General features: G+C 46.1%; 1 protein-coding gene across 1 annotated transcript in view; it reads left to right on the plus strand.

Moving 5' to 3' along the window:
- LOC144766636 (calcium-activated chloride channel regulator family member 3-like) overlaps positions 1 to 20,255 on the plus strand; it is a 269,751-nt gene that overhangs the window by 168,436 nt on the left and 81,060 nt on the right. The window contains exons 2-3 of the mRNA XM_078650423.1: positions 18,873 to 19,013; positions 19,124 to 19,274. Coding sequence (XP_078506549.1) covers positions 18,873 to 19,013; positions 19,124 to 19,274 — 292 coding nt within the window. The remainder of the gene's footprint in view (positions 1 to 18,872; positions 19,014 to 19,123; positions 19,275 to 20,255) is intronic.

Consider the following 20,255-nt stretch of genomic DNA (forward strand, 5'->3'; position numbering starts at 1 on the left):
ATCGCTTGCTGGAAGAGATAGAGTTGTATAAGGTGTGAGAAGTTGGCATCTGGTTCCATTTTTTGTGATGATAGTAAATATCATCAAAGAGGGGATTGATAGAGCAAGAGTCGCATCGCGACTTGCTCGAGTCATGAACCTCGCCCGTGTGTAATCAATTAATAAATTTGTACGTCTTACTAATGTTTATTTTTATATTCGACCGAAGTAGATGAAGCTTTTCTATGTGGTTTCTAATACAAATAATCCATGTCTCTAAAAATGGCCACCGTTTGGAAAATAGCTTCTGCGCATGCGTCAGTCACACTCACGTGACCTGACGTAGTTATAAGTTTAGGTGGGAAAAAGTGCGCATGCGTAATACATAGCTTTCGTGAATAACGTGCTGACGCTCTTGTGCCAGTGTATATGTTGCTAACATTTAAACTGCATAGTATATTTTTATAATGATAAGTTTAAAGTACAGAACCAATGATGTGTTTTCATACCGTTATTTCTATGTTTTAATTTGTTTTCGCTTACTTTTCATGTATCCTCGACTCGGAGGGGTGCTGGGCTGGGAAGTCCATCTTGGAGGGTATTTCTGCGCAGACTCGCCAGAAGCTACTATGGCATTGAACTGAGGCCAAAGAAGGTGGATGCCAGAGCCACCCTGGGAAAGGACACCTTCGCCCAGCAGTAGCATCATGATATTGTTCAACTGTTACAAAAATGTATTCTTTCATTGTATTCTGCGCGACTTTCTCATGGGAACCCCAATCTTGCTAGGCGGTGCCCAGAGATGTAAATTAGGCCTCCAAATAGTCTATTCTGATTGGTGTGTTACCCAAATCCTACCTTAGGACCAATCCAAATTGAGGGATTCTGACACTTTGCAACATTGGGGGGTGGTACACCGTCCCAAAACAGTATAACTACCCTGGGTTCACCTAGGGAAATTGTCCGACTTGTCTGGTTTAGCTGACCTGTCACTGACCCAACGCACTCAATAGGTGACTGAAGATACAGAGTACTGCGGAGCACTCTGTCCGAAATTGACCATAGACTAAGGTTTTACTAAACCTTAAAGTGCTGGCGGAGCACTTTGCTGGGAGTTCGCTGACCCAATCGGGGTCTTGATCGAGAGCTGCAGAGAGGGTGGAGCGCAGGCGTTGCTTCCGAACTGTGGGTGCCGGTCCTGTCCTGAGGGTTTCCTGTCCTGATTCCTAATCTGAGGGTTTCCTGTCCTGATTCCTAATCTGAGGGTTTCCTGTCCTGTCCCGGGTGTCCATTCTGCACCTGCTGTCCATTGAGGGGTATCCTTCGTTGAGGGTTTTCCTGTCCTTAACTAACCCGTGGCCAGGGTTTGGTTTCCACACCAGTCTAGGTAAATATTGCTCTGAAATCTTTAAACTTTGCACCTTTCTGAATTTCTGTCTTTTGCTTTAATAAAGACATACCTTTGCACATGTTAATTTTCCATGCTTTTTCCCGCATCCATTGAAATCATAAAGTCATTTACATTTATTCCATAACGTGTTCCTATGTTACCCTACCTGTTAGAAATTATATTTTGCATTGCAGTTTGTCATTTTCTGATATGGTCTAGAACCTCCTTACTTAAACTGTCTAAAGAACTTTTGCCCTAAATGCATAGCATGTTCCCGTTGCATCTCATATTAGCATTTCAATGATTACCCTGACTTTATTTTTCTACAGTTATGTACTTTTCATTATCTTGATTATTGACTGTCTTATTCTTGTAAATCTAATGATTTCTGAAAACGAACTTTAGATAAAGACTTTAAAACTTCCAGTTGTCCGTGGTCATTTGCTAAGAAATCGAATGATAGTTGTTGGGTTTGTACTTTGCTGCCTTTCCTTTTACAGCTAGCTCCCTGATCCATTGTGGTCATAGGTACCCGTGTCGGTGGATGGTAAGTCGGGTACTCTGAGAAATAACGAAAGGAACACACAAACTTTGATAGCAGACCGTGAGGTCATCCGATCAATGTATATGGTGATTTGAAATATATGGGCCCGAAGCCGGAAGTGGCGAAATTATTGGTCGGGTGACCCGCGCGCTCTATCAATAGCAAACACATAGAGATGATGGAGCGCGGAAACTTTTCAGACACTCACCCCCAGTCACAGATCTGGGTTGAATCCACCATTGTCCCTTAGCTCACTTCGCCAACCCAGTTCAGACCCAGTCATATGCAAATGAGTCTTGACCCTGAGCGTAGGGCTTCAATTCTTTAGCATTGTTGGGGTCAGAGGGTCAAGACATTTTCAATCATCTGCCTGAATTGAATGGCTCTGAATCTCAGGATTTTATACAAATATGACATTTGCATAAAAAAATTAGATAAGCATTTCCTTCCAAAAGTAAGCAAGACATTAGAAAGATACCATTTTGCCAAAAGAATGCAATTTGATGGGGAATCGGTTGAGTGTTATATTACTCAACTAAGAAAGCTTGCTTCTTCTTGCAAGTTTGCCAATCGGCTGCATGAGAGGATTAGGGACCAATTTATGTTGGGATGCAATATGGAGAAAATCAGAGAGGTGTTATGGATGAAAGAGAAACCTTCTTTGGATGAGGTGATACAGGTGGCGAAGAGAGTAGAACATTCCTTAAAATGTGTGGCATTTTATCAAGAAAGATAAGGAGCAGACATACGTTATAGGTGTGACAAGACAGGTCACTTGGCCATTGACAAGAGTTGTTTTGCCTTAAAGGTGATTTTTTCCAAATGCAAAAAGTAGGGACATCTTTCCTTTGTGTATAAGGCAAGGTAATCTTCTTCTAATGTGAAGTGTGGTGAAGCGGAAGAGACAGATGAGGATTTTGTACGTGGGAAGATTGTTGTGCAAGTTGGAAATGCAGATGGCAAGAGTAAAACCTGTCACATTGATACCATGCTGGTGGAAGGGTAGGGTCCACTAGGGTATTGTTTTATTGAGGGGCCAAAATCATTATTGTTTCAAGGTTATTCCTTCCAAACTGGCTCACAAGTAAAATTTCCTTACATAAACCGGATATAAACCCTTTTGCTTATGGTGGGCACTCAATACATTTGTGGGAGTACATTGTAGGATTGATAGAGTACAAACAACGTTAAAAGTTTTAAGGAAGATCTTCGTCTCTGCAAAAAGGGGTAGTATTATAAGTTGGTTTCCCCAGGGCAATTTGGGTGTTATGCCTGACCCAAGTAGCAACTCCCCTATTCTGTTGAAGGAAAAGGTGAACATGATTCATGAGGGCACAACTCACAATAGTGAGGTTGTGTGTGAAGTCAAAGAGAAATTTCCTAATGTTTTTAGAGAAGAGCCTGGGTGTCTGAAAGGATTTTAGCATGAGATATGCTGGTGTGCTGGTGCTCAACCATCATGCTGCAAACTGAGGAATGTACCCATGGCCATTAGGGTTGAAATGCAAAGGGAAATTGAAAAACTCAAGAAGGGGAATAATCAAAGAAATTGAGGGGACTGAATGGTTGGCCCCTGTTGTGGCTGCTCGCAAGTCTAATGGAAGTCTTCATCTCTGTGTAGACTTAAGACATCTTAATAAGAATGTCAAAGTGGATCGGTATCCCGTTCTCAATATCTCAGAGTTATTGGTACTGCTTAGTGGGGCAAGGGTGTTTAACACTATTGATCTGGCATCGGCTTACCAGGTAGAGTTGAAGGAGTCTTCAAGAGATTACACAGCATTTTTCACACTGTTTCGCACGTACAGGTTTGTGAGGATGCCACTTGGCTTAGTGTCAGCGGCATCAGTCTTTCAACATGCCATGGAGAAAGTTCTAAAGGGTTGTGAGGGGCTATGTGTGTATCAAGATGACATCCTTGTGTTTGGCAAAGATGAGGAGGAACATTGTAGTCATCTGAGGTGTGTGCCGGAAAAGCGCATAACTCAAATTTAACCATTAAGACAGAAAAGTGTCAATTTGCCACTACTACCATTAACTATTTGGGTCACGCTATCACTGCCGATGGTGTTATGCCAAAGGCTGAGTAGGTGAATACCATTTTGTGCATGTGTGCTCCTGCTTCCAGGGAAGCGTATATGACATTTTTGTGCATGATAGAGTACTACAACAAGTTTGTGGAGAATTTTTCAGAACTAAGTGTGAACATGAGGATGCTTCTGAGAAAAGGGGTTGAGTTTGTGTGGAATGATACCTGTGAAAAAGAGTGTACAGTCTTGAAAGAAAAGCTTAATAGGACTCCAAAACATAAGAGTTTTGATCTGTGCAAGGTGTCAGTTATCACTACAGATGCGAGCCTTAAAGGTCTAGGTGCTGTGCTGCAACAGAGAGGAAGAAAGGGCATGAACACAATTATGTTTGTGTTGCGAGGATTGAAATATGCTGAGTCTCAATATTCTGTAATTAGGCTTGAGGTTCTTGAGGTGTTTTGGGCAATTAGTAAGCTAAAGAATTTTTTGTGGGGAATGAAGTTTGTCGTAACAACTGACCATAAACCACTGTGTGAAATAGTCACTAAGAATGGCATTGATCTATTTTCTGGGAGGAGAGCGAAATGGGTAATTGCCTTGCAAGAATATGATGTTGAGATAAAGTGCATACCAGGTGTGCACAAAGGGGTAGCTGACACACTGTCTAGATTTGTTGAGAAGAAGAACAATTTCATGATGAATTTGAACTTTTTGATGATGATGCACATGTGTGTGCGGTGGACGAGTAACAGTAGCGGGAGGAGTTGGATGCAGATCCAGTACTTTCAGAAGTTTTGCTTCTGATTAAAAAGGGGGGGCATACAAAAAAATAATTCTGAGGAGGGAAGGATATTTTGCTTTGCTCAAAGATGAGTGGGCATGTGTGGCAACCTTTTACTTCAGGGCACGAGGTTGGGTCCATCATTAAACCTCAGTGGAAAATTTATTGAGTTTGCCCACATTTCTCATCTTGGCATATCCAAAACCAAAGAGAGACTTTGCTCCTCGTATTGGTGGCCAGGGATGGACTTACAAGTGGAAAGGCAGGTACGGGATTGCTTATCATGTGCCATGAGTGAGAAGTTAAAGTTGGTGAGGGATCTGCCCATGGTTGTCAGAGAGTTACCTGTTGGACCATGTAAAGAAATTGTTTTGAATATACTTGGTCCCATCCATGGAGAAGGACATCAGCACTATGTCATTGTGGTTATAGATATGTATTTGATGTGGCCAGAAGTGTGCCTCAAGGGTGGAATTGAAACCAGGCATGTGGTTGAGTTTTTGGAAAAATGTATGGCAAGGGAAGGTTACCCTGATACCCTATTGAAGGATAATGGTGTTTAACTAATCTCCTGAGAAATGGAAAAAATGTTGAGGAGGCATGGCATAAGGCAGAAGAAATGCGCTCTCTATCATCCGGAAATAAACGGCATGGTGGAGAGGTTTTACAGAGTTCTTAAGGAGATCATTGCTCTAGCTAAAGCCAGTTGTCTTAACTGGAAAAAGGAAGTAATGAACAAGGTTGTAACACACAGATTGACGCCTCACAGCACAAGTGGGAAATCCTCATTTGCATTGTTTAGGGGTAGGGCCCCTAGTGCCGTGGTAGAGCCATAATCGATGGGCGATTTGGAGGAAGCAGTAACGGGAAAGGAATGCACAGATGGTTGGCATGAGCGGGAGACTGCTAAAATCTTTGCTCGGAAATATCAGTTTTATTCTGGAACAGCTGTAAAGAGTACTATTGTTGCTGTTGGTGACTTGGTGAGGATTAAGTGGCCAGGGTGGATTGATATTAATTCTAAAGTTTCTAAAACCCATTCGTTAATAAAAGTATTTAATAATGTAGTAAAGACTCATGATCACCGTACTTTACAATGGGCCGGAGGGTCTCTCTAGTACAGTGGTGAAGGGAGGAAACAATTTGGATGGTGTGAATATGGATGATGGCAATACAAAGGTAATGCCCCATCCGTAGGCAAGATGGCCAATGGAGAAGGAGCTCCTCCAGAGTTGCTCCAGGGGTAAGGGATCGCAATCTGCGTAAATCCCAGGCAAACCTCCCCCATCGAGCCCAACAATCCATCGGGGTAATCTGACTCTTTTAGAGAGATTATCCTACCTTTTCTACTGGAATCCACAGACTTGTGCAGTGAGTCTTTCCCCTCTCAACCTCTCAAGCTCGAGCCGCGGGGATCGCCTGCGGCTTGCCGGGGGCTTCGATGCTGTTTCTCGACTGGTCTTCACCTCTCGGAACCTGATGTCGACTTCAAAATGGAGCGACCGCCAGCACCTTTTCGCCTGAAGAGTCTTGCCTGCAGAGGTCACCACCGGCCCCCGGCTGCCCTCCTTGCTGAAGTCCCCGAGGCTTCCCGTGGACGCCTCTGCACAATCATTGAACGGAGCGACCACCAGCGCTGTTTTTGCCCGACGAGTCCTGCCTGCAGAAGTCACCACGTCCTCCAGCCGCCCTCCCTGCCGAAGTCCCGAGCTTTCCCGTTGGACATCGCTGCACAGGAAGGCTCCAGAAGCTCACTACTGGCGAGGATCAAGGTAAGGGTGGCCCCCCTCTCCCGCTCCTGAAAGACTGTGCCTCCTGACTGCTTCTGCGGCGGACCGCACGACCCTCCCTCCTCCCACAGCATTCCTGTGGTCATAACCAGGGAAAGGGATTGAGGTGCAACTTTCGTGCCGCACCGCCGCCTGCCCTCAGAGTGCTCGCAGAGCTGTCTGTCGGCATCTCCGCATGTCGATTACTTTCTGGGGCAGACGGCAAGCAGAGTGGGTGCGAGGCGCACTCACTCACTCTAATACTTCGAGTGTTTTTTGCGTGCTCAAATTTTTATGACTATTGCTTTTGGCTCACAGAAAACAAAGAAAACAAATAAATGGGCTAATAATTTTCACACAAACCTTCTGCCAAGTGAAAGTGGGGAATAACATTTTTCTGCCCAAATCCACCATGTTGTTGCTGTGTTAAGCCCAACATGAGACAAAATGGCTGCCCCTAATCAGTGCCCACAGAAAGAGGACTGCGCTGTTAGGCAAACTGCCTCCACAGAAAGAAGCCTGCACAAACCCTAACTGCAGCAACTGCAACAGAAACAGAAAGAGGACTTCTTTTTTTTCACTTCTCACTGCAATTGAAAGAGGACTACTCTCTCCTCCATCTCTGTGGCGGCCATCTTGTAGTGGCACTAACCCAACCTGCAGATTCAAATAACGACAGGCATCTTCACCTCTCACTACCCACGGCAACAGGAAAATGACCGCTCTCTACCTCTCCTCAATCTGAAAGTGCTTTTAACACATAACAACTATTTGATGATGACCTCAATGTCGGATGCTCACTGATCCAGTTCGCGTCGTGCATACCCATCCCTAGCCATCATGGTTAGCCCTGCTCTACGGCTCAAACACTTTCACACTGGTCTACCCTCCAAACCTCCCCAAAAACACCTCACCCTGAAAAACCATCCCGAGACACTGATTGCGGACCTACGTTTCTGTGCGGACTTAGGCACTGTCACCAATGACCTGGTTTTCTACTCCAGAAGAATTCCTGCTTGGCGTAACACTTTCTCTCTATTCCTTAATGTTCACTCATCCAGGATCATTCCCTACGGCACTAAGCTCACAATAGCGCTTTCAACAACTTTTCGAGCTGACCTCACCATCACCCTCTACAAAAGCGGCATTGTACTGACCCAAGCCTCACCTAAAAACCTTGACAAATTCTCAGAGTTTTTCATTACCCTCCGAAACTATGTGCAAGACACAGGGTCGGCGACCAACACCCGGCCAAACCGTACACCTACCCACTTGCCCAATACATATCTCCTGAATCCCATCACTAGGCCTATAATCTTCCCTAACGCTATGGACCTGAGTCTTCCCCTCCACATAAGTCCACCCCCCCATGCGTCCCACTCAGAATCCACAGCTCCCATCACACTGCACCTTAACCCTATCAGGCCGCCCTCAACCGCACCGAGCAAACCTAACACTGAACCTTTGACCTCCTCCCTCTGTGCTCCCTCCTCGATCTCCAGGACCACTACCTCTAAGTCACCAGTGACCTGGGCTATAGCAGGTCAAACCCGCTCCGCTAACACTCAAGCCATTAGCTCTTTGACCCCACACACAATCCATCCTAGCCACCAAGCCCCACCACCCTCAATGACTCCCACTGCACCAGATCAGGCCAACACCTCTATCACTCAAGCCACCTCTCCTACGACTCCCAGTTCAGTCCACCCGTGCCCTCCTACACCAAACTCCGCAGACATCATTTCCTTGCACTCCAGAGCTTCCATAATAATTCAGAACCTCCATTCCTCCATCCTCGATCTTACAAAACTCGTCCACCTCGCTGAACTCTCCTTCGCAAAGCTCATGCCCCAGACTGCCTCCCTTCCAATCCCAGAGCTCCCCAAACGACCAGTACCGACTACCTCAAGACATCTGCGCCCTCACAAGCACACTAGCTGCCTGTCTGAGGAGGAAACCTTTGACCTCGCCCTCTCCTACAACCTCTCCCTCACCACAACTAATCCACTAGATCTCACCGAAAAGGAAATCCAGGACCTCCTTGTAGACCTTAACACTGCCCCTATTCCTCCCTGTCTACCTGATGTGAGTGACGTGAGTGCCGAACTCCCCATCCGCACGGTAGCCATCGACCCACACAGATCAGCCCCCCCCAGCAATAGATGAATGCTCAGAAGCAACCTTACGCCAGTGCCATTGTCTGTCCCAACCCTCGCCACCACTCCTCTCCCTGCCCTGACAGGTCTCTTAATCAACTGTCGTTCTGCAGTGAAGCATGCGGCCGATGTCGCCGCACTCATTCTGAACAACAACACCGACATAGCCATTCTAACAGAATCATGGCTTAATGAATCCTCCTCCCCATACCTCGACCTCTTAATGTCCCTAACTTCAACATTGTCAGGCTCGACAGACCACATAACAAAAAAGGAGGCGGAATTGCCTGCATCCATCGCTCTAACATCCTTGTCACTGAGCTTTTAACGGATACTACTGACTCCTGCTGATATCTAGCCCTCTCAGTCTTCAAAAACACCATCCACATATGTAACCTGCACTTCTTTTATCACCCCCCAGGCACAAACAAGCCTTTCACTGACTACCTCATGGAAGTTATTACGGCTAAGAACTCCCCTAACTCCAAGGACATTTTCCTCGGCGATTTCAACCTGCACTGGAATGATCCTAAGGATCCCCATGTCAACGCCATTAACCCCTTCGCTGCTCATGACGAGCTCAGCTCGTCATGCAGTACACTGGTCGTGTGCTTATGACGAGCTGACCTTGTCATGAACAATGGGAAATACACATCTTCAGCACATGATGAAAATCTCCATAGCATTGAAGGTGTTAAGGACCTCTTGGCCGATCTAGCCCTGACCCAAGCTTGCCCTCTCCCAACCCACTCGAAAGGAGCCACTCTTGACTGGATCATCTCCAAGGAAACCACCGTCAAGCTCACCTCGATAGAGCCCTGCGACTGGTCTGACCACCATACCATTGCCTTTCTGTTACCTAGCACAAGCAAGACAAGGACACCACAACAGGTACTCCCAAAACGTTGGGTCAGAGACACCAAAAACCTAGACATCAACAAGCTTGAGATCCGTAAAACTGACCTACCACCCCCCCCGTTCCCCCCCACATCACCTCGGTCAGTGACCTCAACGATCATTACTCGGCTACTATGTCAAGCATCTTAGATGACCTAGCCCCTCTTAAACTAAAAAGAACTCAAGTCAGAGATAAAAACGCATGGTTCACTGGTTCTCTCAACGACGAGAGAAGGTCCCCCCGACATCATGAAAGAACCTGGAGACAGCACCCCTCAACAGACCACCTAAAACTCCTTCGCCAGGCCAGAAATATCTACAACAAGAACATCGTCAACTCAAAAAAAGAATTCTTCAGAGCGGAACTAGGAAACGCCCAGAACAGACTTCGCAAACTCTTTGAGATGGTTAAACTACAATCGAAGAAACTGTCCAAAACAGTGAAAGAAAACCCCAAGTCTCTCATCTCCTCTGAGGTTTTCTCCTAATTTTTCACAAACAAAATCATAACCTTAGATACTGAACTCAAGGCCGTCTCCTTCCCCCCTCCGAACTTTGACCCTCTGCCTCCTCCTTCCTAGCCGCCACGATCCTTACCAAAGAATTTAGCTCACTGGTCCGAATTTGCATTCTATGATGACGTCACTGTCGCGAAAATCCGTGCCTCCCTGAACCCCAACAACCACTTCAATGACCCGCTCCCTTCAAACTGTCTCGCGACCGTTACCAAATCCATCATTCCTAGCTGGACTGCAATCATCAATGCCTCCCTAAGTCAGGGATCAATACCGACCTCGCTGAAAACAGGCCAAGTCCTACCCATTCTGAAAAAAACGTGGCTGGACCCAGCCTCCAGAGACAACTTTAGACCAATTTCCAACATTTCGCTCCTGGCTAAAGTGCTGGAAAAGTGTGTACAATTACAGCTAAGCAACCACATCAACAACTACCATCTACTGGATGACTGTCAATCAGGCTTCCCACCGGGGCACAGCACTGAAACCACCATGCTCCACATCGTTGATGACGCTCTTCAAGCCCTTGACCAAGACAAAACCTGTCTCCTGATCCTCCTTGATCTATCATCGGCCTTCGACACGGTCAACCATGTGATGCTACTCGAACGCCTTAAACTCAGGATGGGATTAGAAGGCACAGTCCTTGACTGGTTCAGATCCTACCTCCAAAACCGATCCCAGAGATTTCTAGTCAATGGCGAACTGTCCGCTCCCTCCGTGGTCACGGTGGGAGTCCCTCAGGGATCAACATTGTCCCCCACCCTCTTCAATCTTTATCTGGAACCCCTTGCCGAAGTCTTGCGCAATGCAAATATCTCCTTCCATATGTACGCTGATGACACTCAGATCTACATAAAAATCTCATCTCTTGCAGAGATCCTCACCCTGAATGAAGCCCTGAAGCAGACCGTCAGATGGCTCTCCTCCAATCAACTAAAACTAAATGCCAAGAAAACGGAGTTCCTTCTAATCTCCCCACCCAAGAACAACCCCGACATCCAGACATGGATTAAAGCCATCACAGCCTTAAACTGTTCCCCGACCATTGTGAATTCAGCCAAATCTCTGGGAATTATCTTGGATCATAACCTCAGTCAGTCAGTCAAAGAGTCTTTATTCGATTTAGTTAAAAATCATACAAAGAGAATAAAACGTTTTTGTACAAGTAAAACACAATTAAACAATTTCATATCAATCGAATTCATGTGATGAAAAATTTAGGCTAAAAACAGGATTTATAAAAGGATGTTAAAATGCAATTCATATGGGGGAATCTTATGATATCTTACGTGATCTCGATCTAGCCGCCGCCACTAAAAAGTTTGCCATACAAAATGTGATGCGGATGTTACACAATGATTGGAGATAAATCATGGCTGGTCTCACCTGGGAGAAACCAGCTTCCCTTAGAATAGGTAACAAATATCTTTTTCTATGATCTAAAAAGAAACCACAAAACATAACAAAATGCAGGGTGTCTTGCACATAAAAATTATCACAAGTACAGGGCGGTGCTGACTCTGGTTTTACCCATGTGTTAAAACTTCCCAAATAAAAATGTATAAGGTTGAATCTAAATTTAGTCAAAAGAAACCTGTGAAATGGCTTGGTGACAAAACATAAATAGGGTTCTAGTGCGATGGAGTTCACTAACAAATAGTGTTGTCTCACTGCTGGCTTCTGCAGTTCCCTTTCCTCTCGGCACATTCTTGCCCTTAGCATAAACTGTTTTTTGACGCTGTCTACATCCTGTTTCTTGATACCAGAGGGGTCTGTAAAGAGTTCCGGGCGGCCCAGTTCCATAAAGGACTTCTTCAGGTAGGCCATCCACGGTACTCTACTACTGTGATCCAATGACATGACATCCTTCATTATCAGGTGATTGAGAATTAGTTCTTTATTGAGCCATGTCTTTAGCCAGTAGGTTAAAGGCGCTAGGTTTAACCTATCACAAACATAATCCAGACCCAATTCTGCATGAATGGAGAAGGTTGGTGTCGACTGGGGAACAGACAAAAGGGCACGTAAGAATCTATTTTCCACTTTTTGAATAGGTTCCAGACATACATAACCCCATAATGGTGCACCATACAATGCCACTGAAAAACATTTACTGTTATAAACCTTTAGGAGGGCTTCCATCGGTCTAGAGCCCAACCTTTTTGAAAAACCCAAAAGGGCCGCTGATGTCCTGGTCACCGCCAGGCTTTTGGCCCTTACCTGTGGGCCCCAGGTACCCCTGTCATCAAAAAGCACCCCCAAATAGGGAAAAGCTGGAACACTAGTAACAACTTCTCTCTTGCATTTAAAAGTTTTTACTAAGGCCTTTTTCCTATGGTGTCCAACAACCATGGTGTGTGACTTGTTTGAATTAACCTTCAAGTCTAGTTGGTCCACGAAGGTACCAAAGGCGTCCAGGAGCTGCTGGAGACAGACGCCAGTGCGGGCTATCAGCACCGCGTCGTCAGCGTACAGGAGAGCAGGGATTTTAGCTTCTCCTACACACGGAACGTCTCTGGCCACTGCATCCAGGCAGCTACCTAGGCCATTGATATAGATTGTGAAAAGCAGGGGGGCTAGTATGCAGCCCTGCCTGACCCCTCGCATGGAATTAAAACGGGACGTACATCTACCCTCTTTTGTGACCCGCACAACTGCGAATAGCTCTTGGTGGAGTGAAGCCATAAACCTGACCAGTGCCACGTCGATCCCAATCCTCAAGAGGATATCCCACAACTTAGACCTGTTCACCGAGTCGAAGGCCGAGGAGAGGTCCATAAACGCTAGGTACAGAGCCCCCTCCCCGGCCACCGTATACTTTGAGATCAGCAGGTGTAAGTTGGAGCACTGCTCTATTGTTCCTCTCTTCTCTCTGAATCCATATTGGATATCAGCCAAACCTCCACAACACTCCAACCTATCCCTAAGCCTGGCCAAAAGGACTCTGCCTAAGAACTTGATTGCAGAGTCCAAAAGGGATATGGTACTATAGCACCCTTGGTCGTCCAGGTGCCCCTTCTTAAATATGTGAACGATTATAGAGGTTACCCATGTGGTTGGTAGAGAGTTGCCGTTAGCAGCTGTAAATACATTGGCTAGAATGGCCGCCCATAATTTTGGGGAGTGTATGTAGAAATCTGCCGGCACCCCGTCTGGCCCAGGGGCTTTGTTCTTAGTAGTGGCCAGAATGGTTTTCTCAACCTCAGCCCTATTAAAGCATATTGGGGGGGCCTCCGGGACGGTCATATTAATCGACTGGGCGGCCGTGCCAGTGTCTCCGTAGACTGATCTAAAATGTGCCAACCATTTATCGTCCGGGATGACACAGTCCGTGACTAAATTTGGCTAGTCAGAGAAGAAGGGCTGATTAATTACGGCCCAAAATTGCCTGCTATCCCGTAAGATATCAGTAGAAAGTAAGTTCTCCCAGGCCTCGTTTTTAATTTTGTCCTGCCTGACCTTGATGGCTCGCTTATAATCCTTTCTTAATATAGCGATTTCTGTCCTCACCCTTGGGTTTGCTTTAAGAGCAGCCTTTAAAGATTTGTGGACTTTCGAGCATGAAGCATCGAACCAACGGCAATGGTTGCTTCCGCCCTTCCTCAGTTTAACCGTGAGGTGAGAAGAAATTTGGCTACAAATGGTTTGAAAAGCATCCAGTATCTCATGATCTGGGGTATCTGGGTTCTGGCAGGTCATGACCTGGTCCTCAATTAGCGGGAGAATGTCAACATAAAAGTTGTCCGGGACCACGTTTGCCCACTTGAGCCTTCTACCTTGGTCTATTGGGCGTAAAGTAAGCCCTGTATTAACTTGCCCCGGCATCGGCCCGATAGAGTCCCCCCAAGCAACCTCCAAAAGTACAGGGTTGTGGTCACTGAGGGGAGAGGGGACTGTACAGTAAGAAATAGCACTATTAAGGATGGCTGGGGTCACAAATATATAATCAATTATTGTACCGGGGACTATCCCCTTAAAAGTTGGTGTTCTAGACTCCCCTTCCGTGGTTGTGGGTTCTGAGAAATTAAAATTGGCCAGAAAATCTTCCAACTCCACGCCTGCTTTAGTGTGCTCAAAGTGGGGTCCCTCAGGTCCCGTACCCCCCGCAAAGTCGGTTGAGCCACACATGAGTTTGCAAGGGTGGATATTAAAATTGCCCATGAGTACGCATTCAAAATTGGTATGTGTATTATGACTGACTGAGTTTAAGAAGGAATCTAGGGCAGCTATATTATTAGCACAACAATCCCTGTATCCTGAATTATAAAAATGTATGAACAAAGTGCTCTTTGTGGGACTAATTTTCCTTTCAACAATTAAAAGATTTGGAGAATCGTTTTTAATCTGCCTTAAAGGCCCTTTAAGGTCTAGCGAAAATAGGGTTAGAAGGCCTCCCCTAGCCCTGCCTGCATTACTGGGGGTAGCGGCTACAGAAAACTGGTAAACCCGTCCAGCCAGAAGCAGGATGAGGTGTCCCATGTTTCTTGTAGGGCAATAACATTGTGCTCAGAAACAAAACTAGACCATTCATTGTCGCCAATTTTTGATCTAATTCCTGCCACATTCCAGCTAAGGATTTTACAAACTGCGGCTCCATTTGAATTTCTACCCCTCTCAACCGATATTGAAGCTTCATTTATTAGTCAGTCTGTGTCATCTAAGCCAGACAGAGGGGCAAAATGGTTTCTCGTAACCAACCCCCCACCCTCTACTTGACCCTGAGGAGCCTGGTGTGGGGGTTTTGACGGGGCCGTGGATCGCCATAAAAATTGTGTATTTATAGGGTTTTGTACGTTTCTCCCCCCCTGTAATGACCTCAAACCCTGCCATCTTCCTTGGTAGTGAATTGTTTGTTTGATACGGGCTGGGGGTTGATAGAAAAAACCCAAGGGAACCGGTCTCAGATAATCCCTAGATGAAATTGCGGAGCCGTCCCAGAATAACCTGTCAGCCAGGTCAGCCCTACAAAAATGTATTACCACATAGTCTCCCTGCGTGGTTTTTGGAAGTTTACCAATCCACCCCACCCTCCTTGCATGGATAATCATATCCGCGATGTTCTCCCCACAACATTTCTCTGAGCACCACCCTTTCCCCTTGACCATAAGATCCCGGGTTGATTCCATCTCCCCCTCCATGAGTGGGGGGGACCCCAATAAACACCGCAACTAATGGGGACGCCTCTGGGGGTAGGTTAAGTTTATATGTACTGTGTGCAGGTGGGCCCATCTGAGGTAGAGAGGATATTTGACCCGTCATGTTAGAGGCATTGGCCATTATACAGGGGGGGTTAGCTTTGGTAACTTGTGGACTAACACCCACGTGTAATGCCCTACTTGAATACTGTGTGAGTAACCTATTACCGGGTACCTCCAAGCTCCCTGCTCCATCCACAATCGATCCCTTACCAAGCAAGTCAATATTGGGGGGTATGGAGTTTACAAGTCTGTCTATTAGGGAACATTTCTTTAAAAGACCTTCCAGACAGGTGTTTAATGTGTCCACAATGTCTTTCGCAATTCCCACAAGTAGAGGTTCAATCCTGGCCACAAAAAGTTCCTCCAATTTATCTCCCAGAAAATCAGGTTGTACACTGGAAATGGTCGTCAAGTTAGCGCTTTTCCCCTTTTTCCGCCCAGCTGGTTGAGGTACCATCTTGGGGTTCTGTATTGTAGGATTCATGGGCGGGACAGGGACGGTATCCTTGCTCATAGGGCAAGGGAGGAGGGGATTTACAATAGTCACAGCTGGTTCCAGGGGTACTGGAGGTGTATCAATTGGGCCCAAGGCATCGCCCTCCAAAGTATGAGCTAATACAATGTTAGAGGGGGAGAGAGATGACAGCCCCAGTTCATGCTCGGCATTAGCGATCTCCTTGGTTAGGGCCCCCACAGCAGAGGAAAGATAGGTCATAATGGAGTTTGAGTGTCTAGGAACTTTAGCATTTTTTCCGCCCTCCTCCATAGTCAATGCTTTCTTCCGCTTACCCATTAGTAGCAGCAGATGTTGGGGGTATCGCCCTGCCCCTTCCTGCCCCGGACGGCCACAGACGGCCCACCTTCTGCCCGGGCTCCGCCCGGCGCATCCGCGACGCGGAGGGAGCGTCCGTGCTTTGTAGCGCCTCCGGGCGCGATCAGGGTGGGAGACCGGAAGTGGCCGTTGAGCTCACTGGGAGCTGTAGTCTCCAGCCGCGAGGATGGCACAGCGGCGGCGAGACACACAGCGTTCCCCACCCAGGAGCAACTCTTGGCGTCTGCGGGTATGGCGATATGTCCCCCCGCTCCACCGAGGGAGCGTCCGTGCTTTGTAGCGCCTCTGGGCGCGATCAGGGCGGGAGGCCGGAAGTGGCCGCTGAGCTCACTGGGAGCTGTAGTCTCCAGCCGCGAGGATGGCACAGCGTCGGCGAGACACACAGCGTTCCCCACCCAGGAGCTACTCTTGGCGTCTGCGGGTATGGCGATATGTCCCCCCGCTCCACCGAGGGAGCGTCCGTGCTTTGTAGCGCCTCCGGGCGCGATCAGGGCGGGAGGCCGGAAGTGGCCGCTGAGCTCACTGGGAGCTGTAGTCTCCAGCCACGAGGATGGCACAGCGGCGGCGAGACACACAGCGTTCCCCACCCAGGAGCAACTCTCGGCGTCTGCAGGTATGGTGATATGTCCCCCCTAACCTAAACATGTGAGATCACATCAACACAATGGCGAAATTGGCCAGATTCCACCTGAGCTACCTATGGAAATTGAAACCCTTTCTAGACGCTCCGGACCTAAAACTCGCTGTCAAATCATTAGTCATCTCTCGACTGGAATACGGTTGCTCCACCCTCTCTGGCTTACCTAAGAACTCGCTGGCGTCCTTAAAAGCCTGCCTCAACGCAGCCGCCAGACTACTTACAGGCTCAAAAAAGTTGAATCACATCGCTCCTCACTTGAAAGCGTTAAACTGGCTCCCTCCCTCCCGACATTAGAAAAATCCCTTCCTTTGCTTGCTTAAAAAAAGAGGCCAAGGCCTTTCTCATGGGTAAATTCCTTGGCTAATATCGTTCCCTCAGCCACCTGAGAGACTATTGCCTTATCCTGCGTCCTTGTACATTACCTTTCTTGTTCATTGTATTATATTTGTCCTGCTGTATAGCCTATCCTATCCCCCAGGTACAGTACCTGTTTGCTTCCCTGTCCCACTATCATTCCCCTGATCTTCTGTAAGCTCTCCTATATACTAATTCTCTATCTTTTTTACCTGTTTCTTGTTGTGTTATGACCTGCCGTGACACTGTATTACTCTATTGTACCTGTAAAGCGCTCTGATACCCTCACAGGTCATGTTCGCGCTCTATAAAACCTTTAAATAAATAAATAAAAAATAAATCAACGAGATTCAGCAGAAAACTGTCTTATGTGAAAGACTTTGTACAGTAGAATTGAAATAAAAAGGTCATGCCCAGAACATCCCCAAGAGACAGCAAGTGACCGTCTTAACTGAAAGACTTTGTACAGTAGAAGTTTGGTTATGTTTTTGTTGTTCCTACTAGTTCCTTGCATTTTGTTGTTTTCTGCCTAATTGTATGTATTTTTTTTCTTTGTTTTTATGTGAAAGGGGGAGCTCTGTGGCATCTGTGTCTTGGATTGCCGGGGCTCGCCATAGTGACCATTGAATGTAGTCACTGGAGTGGCATCCATCCCACTGGTGCGTTGAAATGTTTGTATTGAAACTGGATAGACTGTTGCTGGGTCCGGCTGCTAGTATATGGATGGGATCTTCTCCTTAAGAATTAAACCTACTTACTACACCAATATCTACCTTCACTGGTCCATCTAACAACTGGATATTAGGATCCTACAATGTTCACACCTGGATGACAGCCACAGTGATATATGCATCAAAAAGTTACCCAAGGGCCCCAGGTCAGGCCTTTATGATTCTCCTATCAACCCTATCTCCTTCCTGAGAGGTGCCCAGGCACTTTTCCAGTGACCTTCTTACTGAATCCAAGAGCACCCTCTGAAGTTTACTAAAGAGTATGGCTCTTCTTCCTCCATTGTGTGTGTCCCGCACATCTCATAGGAATGCACCAATCCACAAATTTGTCAAGGTGGAATCCTCTGTCTTCACATGCTCCTCCATTCAGACCTGGGTTTCCCAAAATGGAACCCAGAGTCCTCCATTTATTGCAATATTCACAGGCAAAGCACAAAGCACATGTATTCAACCACACGTACGCTGCAAAGCGCTACATATTAACTTGATGCAGGTCTAGGGTGAGTTAAGCACACAGGAACTGAACGTTACATGAGTCCGCTTGTAGGCCTCACTCTAGTGACACAGATAAAAGGGACTGTTCATTTCCACTGATCATGTCATGGTACACTATCACCACAGCGCTTGTGCTACCTAACTCCTGGCAAAAGCAGTAGCCTTTCGCTACTCTGAGGGTAGCGCTTTGAGGTCCACCTCAGGTCCAACAAGACCGGTATCCATGAGACAGGCCTATGTCCTGGTGCACATGCGTGAACTTTGTTCGCCCATGACAACAAACATCAACAGCAGGTATCCAGACGTTATTGCAGCTGGGGCACGCATGGCCGGGGTGCCCATCCCTCAACATGAGAGGGACTTTTCTGTCCCAACAGTATGAAAATGGCTTAAAGATCAGAAATTATGTACATGCAATTCAAACCCCAAGGTTTCCTTCTCTCTTCAGCCGCTGATCATAAAGTCTTTCAATTTCTCTATTGCGCATTTGATACTACTCTGTGACTTCAAAGAACCAGAAGCATTTCATATTAATTTTTTTTTCTTTGCTCATACTAGAATATGATGACAGAGGCATCAGCTTACTTGTTCACTGCAACTCAAAGAAGAGCCTATTTCAAGAATATCAAAATATTAATACCATTAACATGGAGCCACAATTCCAGTTACTCAAGAGCAAAGACCGAATTATTCGATAAGGTAAAGGGGCAATACTATTTTCATATTAATATATGATTTTCCATATTTGTGCATATTTACCTTAACAGCTTTGACTTGTCCTTTGATGACAATCCCTGTTCTTTTGTCAGGCTGATGCCATTGTTGCTGACCCGTTTCTGAAGTATGGTGATGATCCATACACCTTGGAGTACGGAGGATGCGGTGAACCTGGAAAATACATCCATTTTACTCCAAACTTTCGAACAGATGACTCCCTACTCGCAGTGTATGGCCCACGAGGTACTCATGTTTGTGATGTTTTGTGTAGGGGCAAGGTTACTCCACGGGTGTGTGTAATATGCTGCCCACCTACTGCTCTGTGGATCAATGGACAGTCCTTAAGCAGTTTTTTTGATTCATAATTTTTGGAGGGTCGGACTTTACCTCTGTTTCTGAATTCCTACTTGCGCGTGTTTCAGTTAAACTTAAACTTATTTATTACCAGTTCCAAGTGACGTCAGCCAATTTGGAACAATAAGATAAAAGAATGGTGGCCGTGTCATGCCAAACTTGGTCACGCCAAGTAAAGATATACCTTCAACAAGTTTTCCCTGAGAATCACTTCAATTCCCCTTTGTAGGCCCAATTCTATTTATGTTGGATATTCCCATACTAGAGTGGCATGTTTCTTATTGAGGAGGGCAGCAGAGAAAAGTCAAATTTTGGAAATGGAGTGGGATGGGGTTTGTCCTAGAATTATGAAATGACAGGTCTTCTAATATGAATGCTTGCTTGTGATATATGTTTGTTAATACCTTTGGAGAACCCACTTATGGTCTGTGGAACGAGATCAACGTTCATCAGAAAACAGTTAATGTAGGAGCAATGCAAGAAAGAGCAGGAAAGAAATATTTACTTCTCTCTGAAATTTCAAGTAAAAAAGCAAAAACTGATATATATGTGTCCTCTGTCCTTGCATGTTCTTTTGTGAGGGAAGCTGAACAGAAATGCCGCCTTGTTAGAATTTTGAAGGAAAAGAGAAAAAATAAGATTCTTTAAGGTGGTCTCGAGTTGGCCTACCCTTTGTATAATCCTAAATCATTATGTTAGTCTGTTATCTGCAATTAATTCCTGCAATACTATTAAAGGTAAGCTCTGCAAAGGCCAAACTCCTTTGAAAAATCACCCCATATTTACTGATGGCAGACTCACTCTAATCAGGGCAAAAACACAGTGTCCATTTTCTAATAACATGTTGCAAGGATCCTGCTCATACACAGA

Source organism: Lissotriton helveticus, chromosome 1_1, assembly GCF_964261635.1.
Source record: "Lissotriton helveticus chromosome 1_1, aLisHel1.1, whole genome shotgun sequence".
Lineage (NCBI taxonomy): Eukaryota > Metazoa > Chordata > Amphibia > Caudata > Salamandridae > Lissotriton > Lissotriton helveticus.